Source organism: Ursus arctos, unplaced genomic scaffold, assembly GCF_023065955.2.
Source record: "Ursus arctos isolate Adak ecotype North America unplaced genomic scaffold, UrsArc2.0 scaffold_8, whole genome shotgun sequence".
Classification (NCBI taxonomy): domain Eukaryota; kingdom Metazoa; phylum Chordata; class Mammalia; order Carnivora; family Ursidae; genus Ursus; species Ursus arctos.
Genome location: NW_026623100.1, coordinates 78,745,093 through 78,766,187, shown reverse-complemented (window position 1 = coordinate 78,766,187; position 21,095 = coordinate 78,745,093). Strand labels below are relative to the sequence as shown.

At 37.3% G+C, this 21,095-nt stretch overlaps 1 protein-coding gene across 1 annotated transcript in view; it reads right to left on the bottom strand.

Moving 5' to 3' along the window:
• Positions 1-1,532: 1,532 nt before the first annotated feature.
• Positions 1,533-21,095, bottom strand: part of YWHAQ (tyrosine 3-monooxygenase/tryptophan 5-monooxygenase activation protein theta) — a 38,618-nt gene continuing 19,055 nt past the window's right edge. The window contains exons 3-6 of the mRNA XM_026518664.4: positions 7,237-7,360; positions 4,912-5,075; positions 4,615-4,710; positions 1,533-2,615 (exon numbers count right to left, since the gene is read on the bottom strand). Coding sequence (XP_026374449.1) covers positions 2,556-2,615; positions 4,615-4,710; positions 4,912-5,075; positions 7,237-7,360 — 444 coding nt within the window. The 3' untranslated portion in view covers positions 1,533-2,555. The remainder of the gene's footprint in view (positions 2,616-4,614; positions 4,711-4,911; positions 5,076-7,236; positions 7,361-21,095) is intronic.

Here is a 21,095-nt window from a genome sequence, read left to right as displayed (position 1 = left end):
TTCTGCCCCTCCAACCAAAAAGTAGTTTTTCTTTTCCAACCTAAAATCAACAAATCATAGCTCACTGTACTATATGTTGGAACAGAAATCCCCAATGCTTCTATTTTGGATAGTCAATGTTAGAATGCAATCCCCCCCCAAATTATTTTGTTATTAAAACTGAAAGGACATTAAAAAAAAAAAACCACCTTGCTCAAACTACAAAATAGGTAGTTAACATTCAACATTTCTGATGTCTGAAAGTAATTTAAAAAATTCAAATACGAACACGTCTTTGAACCTTCCCTCCACCAGAAACTTTATCCAATGTATTCCTCTCCCTTGAGAAAAGCTGTTTTCTCTCCTGCTAAGTTCCCAGCAGTGTTCTACAAATATCCTCTACACCTAGTGCAGGGAAGTCCCAGCATCAGAGGTCAAAGGAGATACCACAAGGCTGGACTCCTCTTAAAGATGCCACTTTCTCCTAAAGCAAGGAGAGATTTAGAGGAGACTAAATGCTGAGAATAATCTGCTTTTTAAGAAGGAAGGCTACTCTGGGAGTGCCTGGGTGGCTCAGCTGGTTAAGCACCGGCCTTCGGCTCGGGTCACGGTCCCAACGTCCTGGGATGGAGTCCTGCATTGGGCTCCCTGTTCAGTGGGGCGTCTGCTTCTCCCTCTCCTGCTGCCCCCCCACTCCTTCTGCTCATGCTTGCTCTCTCTCTCAAATAAATAAATCGAATCTTCAAAAAAAACAAAAACAAAAAACAAAGAAGACTACTTTGGTAACTCAGTGATTACACAGTACTTACCAGTACTTGTTAAGATGTGATAATTCTTTCTCCTGATTCACAATGTTCTTCCTATGTTCACTGAAATTTTTATTTAAAAAGTAGTGTCTTACCGATTTAGATTTTTGGGGACCAAAGTCCATATTCAAATGGATATTTCCCCAAGTCCCATTCAATTCTCTTTTCATGGTCACATATTAGGGGATAAAGGCTAATCCTACACAGCTGAAATTTTCAGATTATCTTCTGACTTTAAATTCTCAGGTCAATACTTGAAGACAGGTTAGTGTAACAGCCCATGTGATATTATAAAACCAAAACTATTTGAAACTAATGGTACAACTGAGTGTTTACAAAAACTGAATTATTTGAAAACTAAACAAGAAATATACTCTCAAACTTTGACATTCTGCTTGAAATCCACTGAAACATACTTCTAACACCAACCAAAGCACTCATACTCACATAATTAACTTTTCTAGTTTCAGAATGTCCACTTTATTCCATATAACACTTAACTAGGTATCATTTACATCTGAGGAAGAGATGGCCCACACAACTGATCTATGGTAAAACACTAACTCTAAGACACAAAGTCCAATTTTATACATTTCCAGGCATCCCTAGACAAGTGAATCACAACGCAGGTACAAATTATTACTACATTTTACATAAGATAAAAGGGAAGTATAAATAAACTTCAGAAAGTAGTAAATTCATCTGTCCCTTAAAATGAGTGTGCAACTGTTACAAAGCCATAGTAAATGGTTTATAAAATGTAGTTTTATTTTATGTTACTCTGCTGTTACATAGGGCATAACATTTTCACAAGGCTTTTTTGGGACTACAGTCAATGATTAGCAACACACAGTAGTGGTCCAACTCTCTACATGACAATCACTAGACAAACTGGACACCCTCTCATATGTGCACAAATCTGCAGGGAAAAGTACTAAAGTTTTAGACTTGGACTTGTGTACTTTAATTTATTTCCCCTTTCTAGTGTAGTAAGAAATGACATGCACTTTAATTTGCCAAAAGCAATGCTTGTATTCTGGCAGCAACATGCTACTTCTATTACATAGTAAAGTGAATACCAGAACTACAAAGGCAGGAGGTGTAAGTGAATTTTTATTGGGAAGGGAAGTTGTCAACTTAAACAGCAGCAAATGAAGAATGTATAAGGAAACTTCCTGTTGTCACAGATACACAAGACCTCCATCATATATGATACGGGAGGCATTTCAATTTGTGACCCCCAGCGCAGAAATGCCAAATGCTTTTCCATTCAATCTAATACTTCTGGATTCCTATCAAAAAGGAATACATTAAGAGCATGGAAAAGTTGCTTACTGAAAGGAAACCCCCAAAGGAGAGTAAGGGAGGGAATGTAGAAATTAAGAAGTTATGTAGAACACTTTGTAAATTGTAATGACTATATTTTCATATCTTCACAGTAATACAAAACACAGTCACTTGCAGAACTGGTTCAGATTACTTCAATACCAGATACATTTTTAGTCCTCTACATAAGTGTTTGGAAGTTACTTATGTTTATATGAAATGAAGCTATTAATACTTTTCTACAGCAGTAACTGCACACCAGGAAGGCCAAGACAAACACAAATCAAGGAATGGAGTTTTCCCAAAGCTGCAAGGTGAAAGACTATAAACAGTTGATTCCATACACATGAATGGGTTTCTTTGCTATAGGAAATCCGAATGGAGTAAGGAATGGAGATGAGTAAAAAGGTTTCTTGAAGGGAAGGATGACCACCCTGTATGCATTTAGTTTTCTGCCCCTTCTGCCGCATCACATTCTTCTCCTGCACTGTCTGATGTCCATAACTAGGAAAAAAAAAAATCATAATAAGTTATCCAGACCATAGAGACTGTGACTAAGAATGGAAGTTAGATTTCTCAAAATCCCAAACACCACCAACTCCTCCTCCAATGTGTATCTTTGTAAACCTTTCACTATGCATTTACAAATGACATACGAACATACACTATTTGAGTACGTTTTTAAAGCTTTCTCTTTTTAATAGTATAATTAAAAAAATAAATAAATTAACCAAGGCAGTATCCTTAGAATTTAACTTTCTCTCCACTCACAGCAGCTCAATGCTCTTCCTGAAAGCACTACTGAAATATAACTTATGAGATGAATAAGACAAAAAAAAATGTTAAGGGCGGAGGTGAACCACAGGCATAATAACGGTTTCCAAATATTTGAAAGGCCGTCGTATGGAAAAAGGGGTAGACCTACTGTGCGTGCAGCCAAGGGTTAAATGGGAGTGGGTGATGGAAGTTAGAAGGGAACAGCAGTGGATGGAAGGTGCACAGAAAACATTCCTCAATTAGCTAGGATGTTAAGACAGAACTGACTGGCAAGGAACTCTCCAATTTTAGTACGAACAATGAAGCAAAGAAGGGAATCGTCAATAGTTATTGACTACAACCAACAGTTCAAAAAATGAAGTACTATTAAATCAACAACACCAAGAGACTAGGGGCATTTTTAGCATTCCAGAAAAGCTAGAATCTTATATAATCCTCAAGTTATTATTCAAATACTAAAATAAATAAAAACAAAACACAAAACAAATCTCCAAAAAGCTGTCTCTATAAGAGAGAAAATAAAAACCAGTTAAAAGATACAGCAGCTCCATGGTATTCCTGAGAAGAGGTGTATTGGCTCGTTTGTTTTTTCTTCTATGGAGGTGGTTTATGCCCATCATTCTATTACCCCACAAGTACAGGGAATTCTAATGGCTGAGAATGAAGTATCACAATTTCCTTGTTCAGCAAAGTTGAACAGATATGGTAGTAACATTAAAAAAAAAAAAAAATCCTTTCTAGCAAAAGATAAAGCTCCAAACTGAGGGCCTGGAGATCTATACTTATATTCAAAGGTATAGTCCCTTCTGCCACATTTTGTCAAAAATTTTTGACGTTATCGAATTTCCTTGAACCTATAAAAGAAGCTAAGTAAAGTTAAAATCGTGTTTTTTTTCTCCATTACTTTTCTCTTCATTATCTGCCTATTCAAGAAGTAGGGAGAAAAACAAAAGAAAAACAAAGACAATTAAGTGGAACAGGTTTTGGCCTAGAAGCACAGGTGGAATAAATGGAGGTTAAGGTTTACTCCCCATTCAAATGCCTGTAAGACATCATGTAGATTTCACAAAGTAAATTTTTATTAAAACAAGGCACTTCAATGTGATTTTAGGAAAGCTTATAGTGGGGCGCCTGGGTGGCACAGCGGTTAAGCGTCTGCCTTCGGCTCAGGGCATGATCCCTGCGTTATGGGATCGAGCCCCACATCAGGCTCCTCTGCTATGAGCCTCCTTCTTCCTCTCCCACTCCCCCTGCTTGTGTTCCCTCTCTCGCTGGCCGTCTCTATCTCTGTCAAATAAATAAATAAAATCTTTAAAAAAAAAAAAAAAAAGGAAAGCTTATAGTGCCTAACTCGCTAATTTACCCAAAGGAAGAAAATACTGCAACCACCACAACGTTCTGTATTAACGTAAATCATCAACATCTTCATTCCAATGAAAAATAGTGATGTTAATATTAAGAGTTCCTACAATCTTAGTACCTTCTCAGGAAGGTCTAGGCCTGATAAAACGCCTATTGAACTGGAAAATCTGCCCATAAAAGAACAGTTGGCCAATACAAAATATTAACAAGCACTTAATACTTTTACTTGCATATCTCGATACTCATTTTCTAAGAGAAAGTGTAGCTCTTACATAACTGCCCCAAAAGACAGGGAGACTGAAATAAAATATAAGTACCTTTCTTCTTAAGAAGAAAATAAATTTAAAAAGAATGAACAACTCACTGTTAGGTTGTCTCTAAGCAACTGCATGATGAGGGTGCTGTCTTTGTATGAATCTTCATTCAGTGTATCAAGTTCCGCAATGGCCTCGTCAAAAGCCTGGCAAATATTAACATCCACGGTCAACAATATTCGCATCGACACAGACGGATTACAATTACGAGCCATTTTTACAAAATCCATTTTATGTTCTACTATCAATTAAAAACAAATCTCAATGGAATCATTTCCAGAGTCCCAGTTTGACAATGACCTTTATCAGTAAGAGTAAGAACTTAACAAGAATGACCCGAAACTTACTGTTTTAGCCAGTGTGCAGGCAAGCTCTGGGTTATTAAGGATCTCATAGTAAAATACAGAAAAGTTAAGAGCCAGCCCCAGGCGGATTGGGTGTGTGGGTTGCATCTCTTTCTTGCTGATATCAAAAGCCTCTTGGTAAGCTCCTTGGGAATTATCTATCGTTTCTGTGAAGGGGGGGAAAAAAAAGGCACAATACTGAAAATATCCATCAAGTATAGAGCACATTAACCTTTCACATATGCTACTACCTCATGTACAGCTGGATTTTTCTCTGTGGCCTTCTTTCAAAACCATAGCAGCAAACCAAAAATATTACCTCGTACTGGGTTACTGAGAACTAGTTTATAATGTTGCTTGCTTCAGCTTTAAAAAAAACCAACATGAGACAGTGCAATCAGATTTTCTAAATCTGTGACTAAAACAATTTTCTTTTTCCATATCTTTCAGTTTTACTAATTGGAAATGCAGCAATTTAAAAGTAATTCAACTGATGCATGTCAATAATATCTCAATAAAACTAGAAAAAATTTTGGCTGTAATACTTCTCAAAATAATGAAAAACACTTTTACAAAGATGACCACCAAAATCTCTATTTTTGTGATTTGTAAAAACAATACTGATCCTTGGTATCAAGATGTATTATGTGAAAGGCAATATGAAAGTGTCAATATACAGAACAAAATCTGCTTTGACCAGAGGTTGATTACTGGCCTAATAAAAATGTCACCTTCCTGAAAAAAACTGTTCAGTAATTATTACCAATACTAATCTGATTGTATCCATGCTTTCAAAAGGGTAAGTAGGTTTTCTAAATGAGACCACTGGCCCATTACAGTTTTAGAAATACTGACCAAACAGAAATGTAAAGGTAGCCTTTTATGGCCTGAATATGTGCATTTTCCTCCCTCTGAAATGGCACATCTATTGATCTAAACATGGCTGGTACAGCCCTCACGCAATAAGGAGTTCTTGCTGTTTGGCATATAAGGAAGTACTATAATAGTAGTAGTAAGGTGTCTCAGCTCCTGGGCTGTAAATACAGACTATCTATGAGTCCCAGACTACTGGAGTATTCTATGGATAGAAATACAAATGCCAATGAGCCAGAGAAGGCTAAATCACATTAATACTGGGGCTATGTCAGAGTCCTCAAAGACATCCTTGTGACCTGCAAATATCTGTCACTTTCAGCTCTGTTTATCTTTATGATAACAGAAATTATACATAATAAGTTAAGTATAACAAATTTTATTACAGAAGGATACAATAGTCTTCTCTTTGTATCTTCACTTACACTGATATTTGGGATGGTAAAACTATTCCACTTTCAGTTAGTACCTCTGTAAGGGTAGGAAGCCGCAGTTAACTACTTGAGGGTGCACACTCTTTTCAGATGGGGCAAAATTAAAAACAAAATAATAAGTCTACTGGAAATAAGAAATTAAGTGCAACTTCTACCTAGAACTTGATAAATATGGTAGCAGGCACATACACAAAATTTAATAGGACTTCCACTACTAATACTACAGGAGACTGAGTCCACTGCTAATAAATCACTTCGATTTTCTTTTTACAATCAAGTCCAGCAATTCAGTTATTCTCTCTCCCATATCTATATTTTCTATGACAAATTATATACCAGTAGTACTCTCATCTCACCTCTCTTCCTCAGAAATTTGGTTATATATATAATTAGCAGTCAATGTCATGATCCTTCAAAATAGGTAGGTAGTAGTTAATAAATTAGTATGTCAAACAGAAGAAGTACAACATCCTGTTTCTATATTCTGTATGTCACTTCTGGTTAAGTTTCAAGGTACGATGACACAAAAGGCCACTGACAACACAATCTCTCAAAGCATATGCAAATGACTAGGGGGCTAAAAATATGCCTAACCAAATTCTAAAATATAAAAGATTAAGCCTCTTTAATTTTTTATTATTATTTAAGTAGGCTCCACCCCAGTGTGGAGCCCATCGCAGGGCCTGAATTCAGGACCTTGTGATCCAGACCTGAGCTGAGATCAACAGTAAGATGCTTAACTGACTGATCCACCCAAGTGCCCAAGATTAAGCCTCTTTTAAATAATATCTTACCAGATTATAATCAAAGAGTTTATGAGTTTTTCAAAAAAGTACATAATGTAAATTCATGACTGTTTTCATTTTTGAGAACATTAAGTAACATTAATTTTCTTTTACGTAGATTCCAAGATTTTTAAAAAGTTACAGGAAGCCTGGAGATTACACAGAGACTACTGTCACAGTGTACCATTTATCCTCCCTTCCTTTTTTAACTTTACCCATAAACCAAACATACTTACGTTTTCGATCATCACCACATGCAACTTCAGCAAGGTACCGGAAATAATCTCCCTTCATTTTCAGATAGAAGACCTTACTCTCTGGATTAGTTGCATTGGCTATTAAATACTTATCCAACAATTCCTGAAAGAAAGAAGATAAAATATTAGGTACTGAGGCACCTGGGTGGCTCAGCCGTTAAGTGTCTGCCTTCGGCTCAGGTCATGATCCCAGGGTCCTGGGATCGAGCCCCGCATCGGACTCCCTGCTCCGTGGGAAGCCTGCTTCTCCCTCTCACACTCCCCTTGCTTGTGTTCCCTCTCTCACTGTCTCTGTCAAATACATAAATGAAATCTTTAAAAAAAAAATATTAGGTACTAATAAAAAGCTGTTTTATTACAGACAAGAACAACGATATGCATTTGAATCATTAACTATTACACCTCAGTACTACAACCATACCACCCTGGACTTGAAGCATGGGCTGAGAGCAGGGGTTACGTGGTTGTCATGAGCTGAATGCTCTGGCTCATCGCAAGTCATAGTTTCTAATAGTAGAGCTGAGTCACATCAAACACTAAATAGAAAGAGCCTGTCTATTCACCCATCCATTCATTCAAGCAAGCATTTCTTGGTACTGGCTGGGTGCCAGGCACTGCATTTGGCCAGAGGGGTATATAAAGGAAAACACAAAGTTCTTGCCCTCAAAGAGCTCACGAGTCTAGTAAGAAAAGAGGTAAGTACACCATTACCATATGCCAGGCGTTAAGAGATATGTGAATAAGGGACAATGGCAGCACAGTGAGAGCACCTGGCTGAGCTGGAGGTGGCCGCTGGCTAGACATCCTTTCCCTGAAGCGGTATTTGACTTGTTAAGAAGGAACAGCAGGCATACAGCAGTTTGAAAGTGGGGATGTGCAATCATCTTTTTTTTAGTTGTGTGTGTGTGTGTGTGTGTGTGTGAAAATTCTAGGCCTAACGCAGGGCTTGAACTCATAACCCCAAAATCAAGAGTCATACGCTCTACTGAGCCAGCCAGGCGCCCCGTACTATCATTTTAGAGAGGGGAAACAATGTTTAAGACATCAAGTATGAAGAACAGTATAATCACAGAACAAGGAAGTCAGCAGGGCCCAGAGCAGGGCTGGCTATTCAGTGTCTTCTGCAGAGCAGTGCTCATCCAAAATAAGGGTAAGTACAGGGATCAAGAGAAAGCAGTCTAGAAACACATATAGCAATTTGACAGTCGTATCTACTGAAGAGAATTATTTGAAAAAACTGGGTTAGCAATTAAGTACATCTTCATTCCCTATTTTATTCAAAGAAATGTATACTTGATCCAATGAGTGAGTACCTCTCAAACCGGGGGATTTGTACAAGGTGTGCCAGAAGAATAGGAAGTCGCAGAAGAGGGGCACGTGGCTGTCCAGTCAGTGGGGCATGCAACCTTGATCTCTGGGTTTTGAGTTCCAGCCCGGCATTGGGCATAGAGATCACTTAAAAATAAAATCTTAAAAAAAAAAAAAAGGTCACAGAAGACAAATATGATAGAGATCTTTTTGGCCTATCAATTTTACTTGATGGTTAAATAAAAATCTTTTTGTAATAAAAAATATCATGCAATTGGGGCACCTGGGTGGCTCAGTCGTTAAGTGTCTGCCTTCAGCTCAGGTCATGATCCCAGGGTCCTGGGATCGAGCCCCACATAGGGGTCCCTGCTCAGTGGGGAGCCTGCTTCTCCGTCTCCCACTCCCCCGCTTGTGTTCCCTCTCTCGCTGTCAAATAAATAAATAAATAATAAAATAAAATAAAATAAAATAAAATAAAATAAAATAAAATAAAATAAAATAAAGATTCTCATAGAAATCTTAAGATACTAATACCTGTACCTCATAGGTTTGTTTGGGGAATAAAACCAATAAATGGATGTGAAAGCATGGTACAGTTTCAACATGTTAAGTGCTCAGTGATAGTGATTAGCCAGCCAGGTGTTCCCACTTCCCTGACTACTTGCAAAGTTTGAGAAGCACTGATCTAGGCAATGTAAAACTAGTGAAAAAGTTAAAGCAAGGAACAGACACAACCATGTTTACATTCTGGAAAAACAGCCACTGATATTATCAATTAACACTACATAAAAATATCAACTACAATACAAAATTAGAAGTTTGGAGGAACTCAGTCAAGACTTTCAAATTCAACTTAAGTATTATTATTGAAGAAGTAAAAGAAGACCGTTTACAGATTTTTAAAAAAGGCTAAGTTTAGAAAATGTAGTTCTAACTCAAGAACTTTCCCGTTGTTTATCTAAAAACGGCCTAAACAAATGCAGTGGTTATATCCATAAGTTATTTTAAAGGAAATAAGCAAAAATATTTTATTAAAAAAATATTTTAAATCCTTAATTTTTAAAAGTTTACATAAAGATTTTTTTTTTTTTAAGATTTTATTTATTTATTTGACACACAGACAGACAGCCAGAGAGAGAGGGAACACAGGCAGGGGGAGTGGGAGAGGAAGAAGGAGGCTCCCAGCGGAGGAGCCTGATGTGGGGCTCGATCCCAGGACTCTGGGATCACGCCCTGAGCCGAAGGCAGACGCTTAACGACTGAGCCACCCAGGCGCCCCTACGTAAAGATATTTTGAAAGGGCCTAAAGCTCAGGCAAATTTTTAATTTTAAAATTACCTAACAAAGCCCCAAGAAGTCTATATATTATAAAACTGGCAAATTCTATCAAATTTGTGGCTTCAATCTGGAAAGCTGCCGGACCAGGAACACAGCAACAGAGGTCATTAAGGGCCACACCCAAACAGGAGAGGCAAGCATGAAAACTAATGCTTCCACACCACCATCCTCTTAACTGAGAGGAGATTCAAAGGATTAGGTTGTAAGAATTTCTTCTGCTCAACATCACCAATTTTAATAGTTATTAAAATGAACCTAAGAAACTCCCAGAATCTTAGAAATTTGTACTACTTTAACTTTTTACTCTAATACCATTTTTATCTATCATGGATGACTTTCAACTTAAAAACTATTTTGGGGAACACCTGACTTTAGGATTTTTGCAGGGAGGGAGGGCAACAGTGAGACTGCCACAAAAAGTTTACTTGTTTTGAAATCTCAAACTGACTTAGTCATCCCTATCCTTTTTTTCTAAGATTTTGTTTATTTATTTGAGATACAGAGAGAGAGAGAGCAAAGGAGCAGGGGCAAGGGAAGAGGGAGGCTCCCCTGCTGAGCAGGGAGCCGACTCGGAGTTCGATCCCAGGACCTTGGGACCATGACCTGAGCCCAAGGCATACACTTAACCAACTGAACCCACCCAGGCGCCCCAGTCATCGCTATCTTAAAAGAAAAATTAAACAAGAGTGGATTCGGAGAAGTTGTATTAAATAATGCAAACACATAAAAATGTATTTATTCTGTGGCAATCACCACCTCTGCTTGTACCCAAACTGAGGAACTATAATGTAAAACAAAGTGCCTCTCACTTTTTTTCCTCCCAAGTGAGTCACTCCATTAACACAAGATCTCAGAGGATCTCCAAAAAGGTGCCAACTCTGGTGAAGACATTTAGTCACAAAAAAAAGCTACTCAGTACCTTTAAGACAGCACTTTGTGATTAAATGTGGTAGAAGTGTGGTAACAGAGGCTGAGCAAAGCCTGAGTAGAGTGAGGACTTGGGCTGAGAAGAGAATTGTGATTCTAGCACTGATACGCCCTCAGTCCCGCAGCCAGATGTGGGCGTGCTCATGTGGACGGCTTACTGGCCTTCCAAAGATCTGTGGCAAGCTGCTCAACAGCTACTGCTGCACACAGCCACTCATGAGCTAAACTTGTCCCTTCTCAATTTACTCACTTCGGTTACTAGTTTGCACACAGCCATTATATACGACTGACAACACTGGCTTTTATAAAGTGACCCGTACATCACTTCCATCCCGGAGTTTCAGCCAGGTAACATGGCTCTTCACCAGATGCCACTAGCTCGGTGTGAAGGAAACAACAGTTACAGAACAGTTCTGTCGTTCCACATGCTACCAGTAGTACAGATGTGTGTTTTAGCCCCAAAAGAAAGTGGATTCTGCTTCATGTCTTACCAAAATGATCATGGCTGTTATCAGATAGTATCAACACCAGTATTACTTATTAATGCCAGATAAAATGAAGGCTATAAATACTTAAGGTATATAGCCTAAGTGTACAATTTTTGTAAAAAAGAAAAAAAATCATTAAAAAAACTCAATACAGATCAGAAATGACAAGTGGTTCCCTGAATAAGAAATCTTTCCACATAAGGTCATTGGTAAGAAGTCAGGAGAAAGGGAATCAGTTAACTACATCTATGTAGTTAAAAGCTCCTCCGCTAATTTCTCCTGTGCATTATTCTTATCCATTAAGCATGAGATCCCCTTTATAAAATCCAGATTTTATGATCCTGGAAGGCTTGGAGAGCTAAGATTGGGGTTCCCTCCAGCACTGACCGTGCTACCTGACTAGGGGAGAAGGCAATCCTTTTTGAAAATTAAGAGACTTTTTAAAGGATTTATGTATTTGAGAATGAGAGAGCAAGAATCTGAAGGTGACTCTCCACTGAGCACAGAGCCCGACATGAGGCTCAATCTCATGACCCCCGAGATCATGACCTGAGATGAAATCAAGAGGCAGACAAAACCGACTGAGCCACCCAGGTGCCCCGAAAATCTGACAGATTCGTAAAGAAGTCAGGGTACTCATTACCCCAAATTATAAGATGGACTAGTAATTGAGTTTTAGACCAAAGAAACTCAAACCTGAGCAAAGTCTGAGGAAAAAATACCGGTTACTGTACAGGTCACTTTAAGAGATGCTAAAGGACCTTAGAATAAGCTTAATCTCATATAAATAGGATGGCAATAAAAATACAGAACTGCATCAGAAAAACTATGAAGAACTATGTAAGAAATGAAATTATCAAGCAATAACATTGATGTAAATTTAGCATAGTAACCATTCCTCTTCAATCCCATGTCTTCGAGAAAAGGCTAGGAAGAAAACAAAACTTCAATACTCATACTCTCCCTAGGAGTGAATTATTTTGGCATATAATAATCCTACATCACATCAACAGTTTTTCTAAACAATTCATCTGGCTTCAGTGGTAATATTCTGCGGCATTCAACAAACTAAAACAATATCTTTAAATTCATTTAAATGGTTTCTGTTTTACAAACAAAATAAACAGCTTCTGTCCCTCATTACATAGCTTACTCTTTACATAAGAAATTGATTTACTGAAAGAGTACGTAACTGATGAAGAGCCTTAAAATACAAACAAAATAATCAAAAGGAAACAAAAAATATCCTAAGGATTTTCTTTTTCCTATTAGTAACTTACTTAAATTCATTAATAAAACACTAAACACATTCAATCTCTGACTTCAGGGCATATATACTAATCATTATCCCTGTATTTTTATCAGTTTAATCAGCACACATTACCATAAAAACTCACTATATTCATTCACTCAGCAAATATTCAAGTGTCCTACATGTGCCAAGTCCCATTCTAAGGATTTATTGTATCATTTACATATAAACAAACCATTTTTAAAAAAAGATTTTATTTATTTATTTGACAGAGAGAGAGCCAGCGAGAGGGAACACAAGCAGAGGGAGTGGGAGAGGAAGAAGTAGGCTCCCATCGGAGGAGCCTGATGGGGGCTCGATCCCGGAACACCGGGATCATGCCCTGAGCCGAAGGCAGACGCTTAACGCCTGAGCCACCCAGGCGCCCCTAAACAAACCATTGACAATAAAATCACACTGGAGTCCAGAAACATGTCCAAAGTCATACGATTAATTACATGGAGCCAGAATCTGAAACTAGAGCCAGTATTTCTAATCACTACCCTATAAAATAAGGGTTAATATAGCCAAAAATATCTAAGAGCATTTGGACTTGTTAGATATATAATTAATAAAACAAACAAAAGAATTAATATGGTGCACAGGACAATATAATTATTTAACAACTGGAACATTTATTGAATGGTAAGAGCTAAATTCTTCTAACATTCCAACCTCAAGTATTATAAATAGTACAAAGAACCACTGACATTGTATGTATGAAGAATAGTCTCTAGACAGTAGCTATCTCTTACTTAGGTTGATTAATCCAAGACACTGAAATCAAAGTAAAACTCGAGACTCAAGAAGAAGTCGTATTTCATACAGAAAGAAATTATACAAACATAACCACCCTGATTTGGGGGTGCTGAGAGGACCCTTCAGAAGCTTCATGTGAGAGGCTGGAATTACAGGGTGGGTCCAAGAAAGAGGAAGATAAAGAACAAGAGTAACTTTGAGTTATTTTAGAGTGTATGATTTTAGAAATCAGATTATCATTCATGAAAGTGACTTCTGTCATTAGCTCTGTGATCTTGTGGCAAATCACAGCTTCTCAGAACACTGTCTAACTATATATAATGAGTATTAAGATCCAAAGGCCTTCCATTCTCAGAAATTACCATTCTAAGTACAGCAGCTAGAGTTGAATCTCATAAAGGATTTGTTGCCTTAATCGAGGCAGTAAATCACCCAAAATATGATCCAAGTTGATCAGAGCATCAACTGGTCTATGGAAATATTTTCTACCCTTATTAAAATGAATGCCTTGAACAATTAATTGCCCTTGCACTATTTAAAAATTTTACTGATTTAGAATTGGAATCAAGTCTTGAACTACGACTGGTGCCTAAATTTAAAAAAAAAAATGAATGAATGAATGAAGTAAAATTTTTCAAAAACAGAGGCTAATGACCAACGTGAGAGATCCCAAGGGCTGTGTGATTTAGCTGACATCACATGGCAGATGAGAGCAGTTAGAGCTCAAACTCAAGTTGCAAAGCCTATTCAGGTCCTTATTTCCTTTACTTAATTAAGCCTGTATCAAATCCCAAACCTCTACAAACAAACAAAACGAAAATTTCAACTATAAACTGTACCAGAAGAGTAGAGTGACCCTATGTCCTGGTTTGACCCTGTGTCCTGGTTTGCCCAGGACAGTCCCAGCTTAAGCTTGCTGTCCCAGAGTAGTTATTAATGCTACCTCTTTCATTCTCATTAAGTACTCCACTTCAGAAGATATATAATCATCCTCAAGATAAGGCGTCAGTCATAAATCGAGCATTTTTTCAATACTAAAAGGTAAGGAATTAAATTTCTTGCCATACTATTTAACATTTGCATAGAAGGTGCTAAAATTTTTAGGCATGTGCTGAGAACGGAAGGTGAAGTCATGTTACTAATAGCAGTTATTTCTGAACATTTTTTAATTTTTATTTTATTATTATTTTAAAAATATATTTATTTATTGGGGGACGGGAAGGGCACAGGGAGAGGGAGAAAGAGAATCTCAAGTAGACTCCTGGCTGAGTGAGAAGTCTAACTTGGGCCTCAATCTCACAACCCTGAGATCATGACCTGAGCTGAAATCCAGAATCAAACACTTAACTGACTGAGCCACCCAGGCACCCCTAAACGGATTTTATTTTTATTTTTTAAAGATTTACTGACTTTGTGAGACAGTGCGAGAGTGCATGCGTGCAAGAGGGGAGGGAGGGAGGAGCAGAGAGAGAATTCTGGACAGACTGTGGAAGTCTGTATTTGAAGGTTCTTGCATTCATGGTGATTTTTAGGGGCAAACATCTGGCTGTGTTATGCTTCATACTTTAAACATGTGAACACTTACATATGGAAATACATACTGTTTTACTACAAATTACTTTGAACTCTCCCATTAGTCTTAATGTATATTATATTAACATATATTTAAAAATTATGTGTAGATATATTACCTACTAATTTTATTTTAATTTAGTTAAGGAGACATACTAGTTATAGATGGGGCTATCTGAAAGAATAATTGAATAGGGGAGCCCTGCATTGGGCTCCACACTCAGCGAAGAGTCTGCCTATCCCTCTCCAACTGCTCCACCTCCCCACCCTGTGCCATGAGCTCACTCTCTCTCTCTCTCTTTCAAACAAATCTTTAGATTTAGGGGAAGGATTCTTCCTTCCTTATCTGTATCTTCTCTTGACACACAATAAGACTCTGGTTTCCATTAAAATAATGCATAATCCATGGACATCACAGAAGATTCAAAAGTGATAAAGTTTCTCTCCTTTCCCTGGGTTCTTAGCCATCCAGCTCTTCCTCTCCCTCAAGGCAATCATCATTACTAGCTTCTTGTAAGTTTTTCCAGATGTTTTATACATTTAAAATCCATGTTCCCCCTTCCTCATGTCACCATACATTATTCTATACCTTGCTTTTTCCATATAATAACCCCTCTGAGATCATTCCATATCCATATATTTATAAATGCCTCTTTTGTATATAGAAGATTGCACAGTAGTCCACCAAACGGGCATACTATAATTGTTTAAATAGTCTTCCACTGATGAACATTTAAGTTGCTTCAAATCTTTTGATATTTCCAACAATGTACCAAATGTACATTTTATCCTTAGGATGAATTGTTAAACTGTCCTCCCTGGAGGCCATTTTCAACTTACGATCCCACTAGCAATGTTATGAATGTTCCTATTTCGTAACATCCTCTGAATTCAAGAGTATTATCAAACATTCTTTTTCTTTTTTCTTTTACAGTCTAGTAAGGGAAAAATATAGTATTAGAGTTTTGTTTGTAGTTTTATTATAAATGAAGTCAAACAGTTGTACATCCTTTTCTATTGACACTGTATTTATATCCTTTGCCATTTTCCTAAACTGACTTGTAGGAACTCTTTATAAGTTAACAATAGGAGTTCATTTCCCAGATGTATCTTATATAAATTTCATGTATTTAAAGACTGGCAATTAAATGGCATTTGTTAATATTTTCTATTATATTAAGTCATATATAGCATTCCCAACATTTCTGACTAACATGAGATGCACAAGTTAATGGGACTATACAATTTTAGCACAAATAAAATACACAAACCAAGGACTTCTAACTGAAATATAAGTCTGAATGCATGTTTAATGCACTGTCTACCTGACCATACCAAATGGTAACATATTTTAAATGTTAAGATTAAAATACATACACACACAGAGGCATACACACCTCACTCACTTTAGTATGGAGTACTTAAGAAAATTGTGACTCGTCACCTTAAAATAGATGGGCAAAAACAAGACTTTCTGATTCTGGCAATATAGTGAGACTGAGCACACTTTCCGTTCTAAAAATAATCAAAATGCCAAATAGAAGCAAATAAAATAGAAAAACTGTAACGGAGCTCCAAAAGAAAAAAGGGAGAACTTGAGGTGCTGGATAGGAAGATGAAACAAAGAGCAAAAAGTGCCAGTTTATAACACAATGACGATGGTGTGTGCAGGGAGTAGAAGCCCTAGAAAAACTTTGTCTATCATTGCTGAGAAGTAGCAAGAAAGCTATTTCCTGGGCTTTTGTGGCAGGTGGGTATAGTCTCCCATAAAACACCGAAATCTGAACCCATGTTCTGAGCAGGTGCTGTTTAGATTTTTATTTCATACATGATGTGTGAATCCACAAGCTGAAAATGGACGTAAAAATGGGCGAAGGCTTAGTGTGCCCAGCAGAAACGATTCACCAAAACCACTACAAAGACACTTCCACAATCCAAGGCATACACAAGTTCCATGGAAAAAGCTACACCCATATTATTAAAAATAACAAAACTACTCAAGGAATAAATCCACCATAATGAGGGATCAGCACACAAACAAGAGATAGTACCCAAGAACTTAAAAAAACGAAAGTGTGTAATAAAACATAAAATAAGCATGCTAAAAATGATTAAAGGTACACATTTTAATAGTTATGGATTAAACAGATGCTGCTGCCCAGGACTAGCTTCAAAAGTGGGGTGGGTGGGGGAAGGAGTGTTTCTGGTAGGGATATAAACAAAACAGAATTCATATTTTCTGAAGCTGGGTAATGAGTTATTAGAACATTCTCTTAATTTTTTTGTAGAAGTTTGACACTTTTACTTAATTAAAATAACCAAAAAGATAAAAAAAAAAAAGAAATAGAAGCTAGGGCGAAGTACAGGATACCATAAATTAAGAAAAGGAGGCCTGCGAGTGAGGAGAGGGGGAAAAGGTTTTTAGAATTAAAGAGAAAATTAGTAAAATGGAAGGCCCATTTTAAGAAACTAATCAGAATACAGAGCAAATAACTAACAAGATGAAAAAACTATGGCTAAGTCTAAAGATGCAAACAGAGAGGTCTAAAATATGATGTTTAGGATCGATCACCTGGACGGCTCAATCAGCTAAGCGTCAACTCTTGAATTTGGCTCAGGTCATGATCTCGGGGTCATGAGATCCAGCCCTGCGTCAAGCTCCAAGCTGGGTGTGGAGTCTGCTAAGGGTTCTCTCTCTCCCTCTCAAAAAAAAAAAAAGTTTAAGATAATGTGTGATAGAAATTCCAGAGAGAAAGGAATTCAGGAATAAGGCTGAGATTCTCCCAGTAATGGTATAAAAGATAATAATCTTCAGAGTAGAAAAGCACACTGAATCCCAAGCAAGAGAAAATAAAAATAAATTCATACCTAGAACATCATGATAAAACTGAAGAATGCCAAAGACAAGAAAATTATTAAAAGCAACCAGAGAAATGACACGTTACCTATAAAGGAAGAAACAACAATATGACTAACAGCTGATTTTTCATTAGAAAGCAAGTATCTTCAAAGTGCTGAGAAAAACAACTGTCAGCTACAATTCCTTAATCAATAAAAGTACCATATAAAATCAGGTGCAAAATAAATTATCTATCCAGACAAAGAAGTTCCAACTCAGACCTTTATTGAAAGAACCCTTTAGAGTGGGACGGAAGAAGTAATGGAATAAAAGAAAAGCCACCAATTAGAATAATTACAGTAACTAAAATCTCAAGTAACTGAAAAATTCCTGGTCTTAATCTGTGAAGTTTCCATGCTCCTAAAACCGTAACAACACAGAATTATTATAAGATTCTGAAAAATAATACAATGTGTGATACATAATGTTTGTAGAGAATAGTATTTCAGATTACTTAGAAATACAGAAATTCTTTCATACTTGGTATGTGCAAAGAACTGAGATGGCTATAAAAGGACATGTGTCTCCCAACCCTCTTTTAGAGGATTATCTACATTTTTAAGTTTAGTAATTTTTTTTCAACAAGTGTCTGTTTTTATGACTATACTTTCTAAAATCTGATGACTAAATATGAAAATTTGCTCTCAGGAAAGAAATGTTTCATTAGAATAATCTAGGATCTCAAATATTTCAATAGTTCATTATCCTTTTTAAGGTAACTGACAAGGTGTGGGTTAATTTGAGATATTTATTGGCATGACTTTAACCAATATCTACATGCTAATGACTCACAAATTTGCCCTGTGCCTATTTGGGCAATTTACTTTTACAACTCTGTACCTCAGTTTATTCATCTATAAACAGAGTTAATGCCAATCACTATTACTTCACTGGGCTATCGTGAAGATTAAGTGAATTAATTCAAATTGCTCAGAATACTGCTTGGTACATAAACCTCAATGAACACACACCACCGCACTTATCTTTCTCTTACAAACTAGACTGAGTGCTCCTACATGCACGCATGTGTGTGCACACACACAGAACCTCCTGGACGGGCCACTGGGACTTTAAACCTTACTCATTAAAAAAAAAAATAAAATTTGCCTTGCGAACACAATCTGTTGATTCTCCTCCCCTACTCAAGTTTTCTTAGGAAAAGCATCAGTTGCCCTAGGTTAGAAAGCTGGGTGTCATCCTGCTGTTTCCTTTGGCCTTACCCCCCCAGCCGTCTGATATTTAGTGACCCAAACCCATGGATGTAATTTTATCCAAATCAAGATTTCATTTGGAAATCTCAAATAAGCACGGTATACTTTGGGAACATCTATCTCCCTCTCCTTAACTATAAATTACTGAAGGAAAAGACTTTGTCTCGTTTTGATATATGAAAATTTGTATAGCAAATTAATAAAAATGCAAGACTTGACTATAATCTGACATAAAAGAAAATAAATACACTTTAAAAATAAGGATGAATCAATCAGAAAGAACAGAAAGAAACATGGAAACAGAAAAGGATGAAGAAAACAATCCAATATATAGCCTAAGGAGTGTGAATCATAGTCAATCAACCCACTGGCAAATCCATGCCCTGCTGTGGAGATGATGGCCATTATACATTAGAACAGCCACAGATTTCCTCATTATGAGGCCACATTTACTAAACAACTTCCTGATGATGACTTGGTTTCTACATTGAGTCTATCTGCTACTGAAAGAGAACATATTGGTCATGCCAACACAAGTATTGCAAGCTTTGTGCTAGTTATTCCTCACTGTAAATGAAAAATGTTCTTGGTTTTCTATACCAGTCACAAGAGCTTGATTGTTGGGATCTAACCCTGAAAAAGCACCCCCCACTCAGTGTATTTGATTCCACAAGGCTAAAGGCCATACTAAAGTGCACTAAACTCACGGAGGTAATACAACCCTTCCAGCAGCCCATTCACACTCCCAACTTCTCTGTAGTGTTACATGCTTGAGTATCCTCATACATTTATAAATGATTTTCTACTATATCTCAATATGCCTTCAACAGAAATAAATTTATTTCCAAATCTGTTTCTATACTTTTATTCTTATTTCTACTAATTACTCCACCATCCTCTTTCCTCTCCTAGCTACCCAAAGCCATCAGCACTGCCTTTGACGTTCACTCTCCTTTTCCCATCCTACCACCAGATGTCAAGCCCTACGACTCTGCCTCTGTAACAGTATGCTGATCTGTCTTCTCAGTCCCATTCCTATTTCTATTACCCAAGTTAACCATATCACTTCACCTCAACTAATCCAATCACCTAATTGATCTACCAGGCTTAAGGGTTCTTCTTTCTCTAATCCATATTATACCCTGCTCCCAGATTAACCCTAAATCCATTCTGGGTATGTTAATAATCCCCTGCTCAAAAATCCCAATGGCCAGTTAAGAAAGAATAAATTTATAGCCTAGCACTCACCATCCTCCAGAATCAGACTGTAACCGACAGCTTCTAACTAATATAAATGGTAAAGAGATAGTGATCCCCTCTGCCATCACACCAGCAGGGTGAAGCTGGGGGAAAAATCTACTTTCCCCAGTGTATCATATATACTGGGAAATATAAATATGGTTCTTCTGTGTGCCATAATACAAAAACACTTGGGTAGCACTGTCTTGACTAACTGATGCCCAATCTTATTTCTACTATTACCATTCCTTACAACAATGAGATGCCTCCCAAATATTTGAAGCAAAACACACCGGCAATCATTATGCTAGAAGCTGGCAATACAGCAGGTACTGGGGAGAAAGTGAAAAAGCAAACACTGAGTAATCTCTAGCACTAGTATGAGGAGAGGGGGTACTTAGGTCCACAAACAGAGTCTTTCAACAGCAAATCACCTATACTGAAGCTGGACGCAGCAGGTGTCAAGAGTAACTAGTCAATAAGACCATCCAACTATTGTCTTTTGTTGGATTTCTTTGCTCACCAATTTTCAAATGCTAAGTTTGGTTCCTCCTGTAAATTTATCTGTAGGCAATAAGCATGACTAGACCTCTATACTTCAATTTGTAATTTTTGCAGTTCCACTCTCAATGTACCAACAAATTAGATGCGGAGCCCAAAGGGCCAAGGGGACAAACCCTGGACCATAACTGTACACTACTATTGTTTTAGTGATCTGGCACCCCCATCAATAAAACAAATTCTTCCTTATCCTGAAATTGGTGGCAGTGGGGGAATCTCTGAAAAAGTGTTATTAGGCCATCATA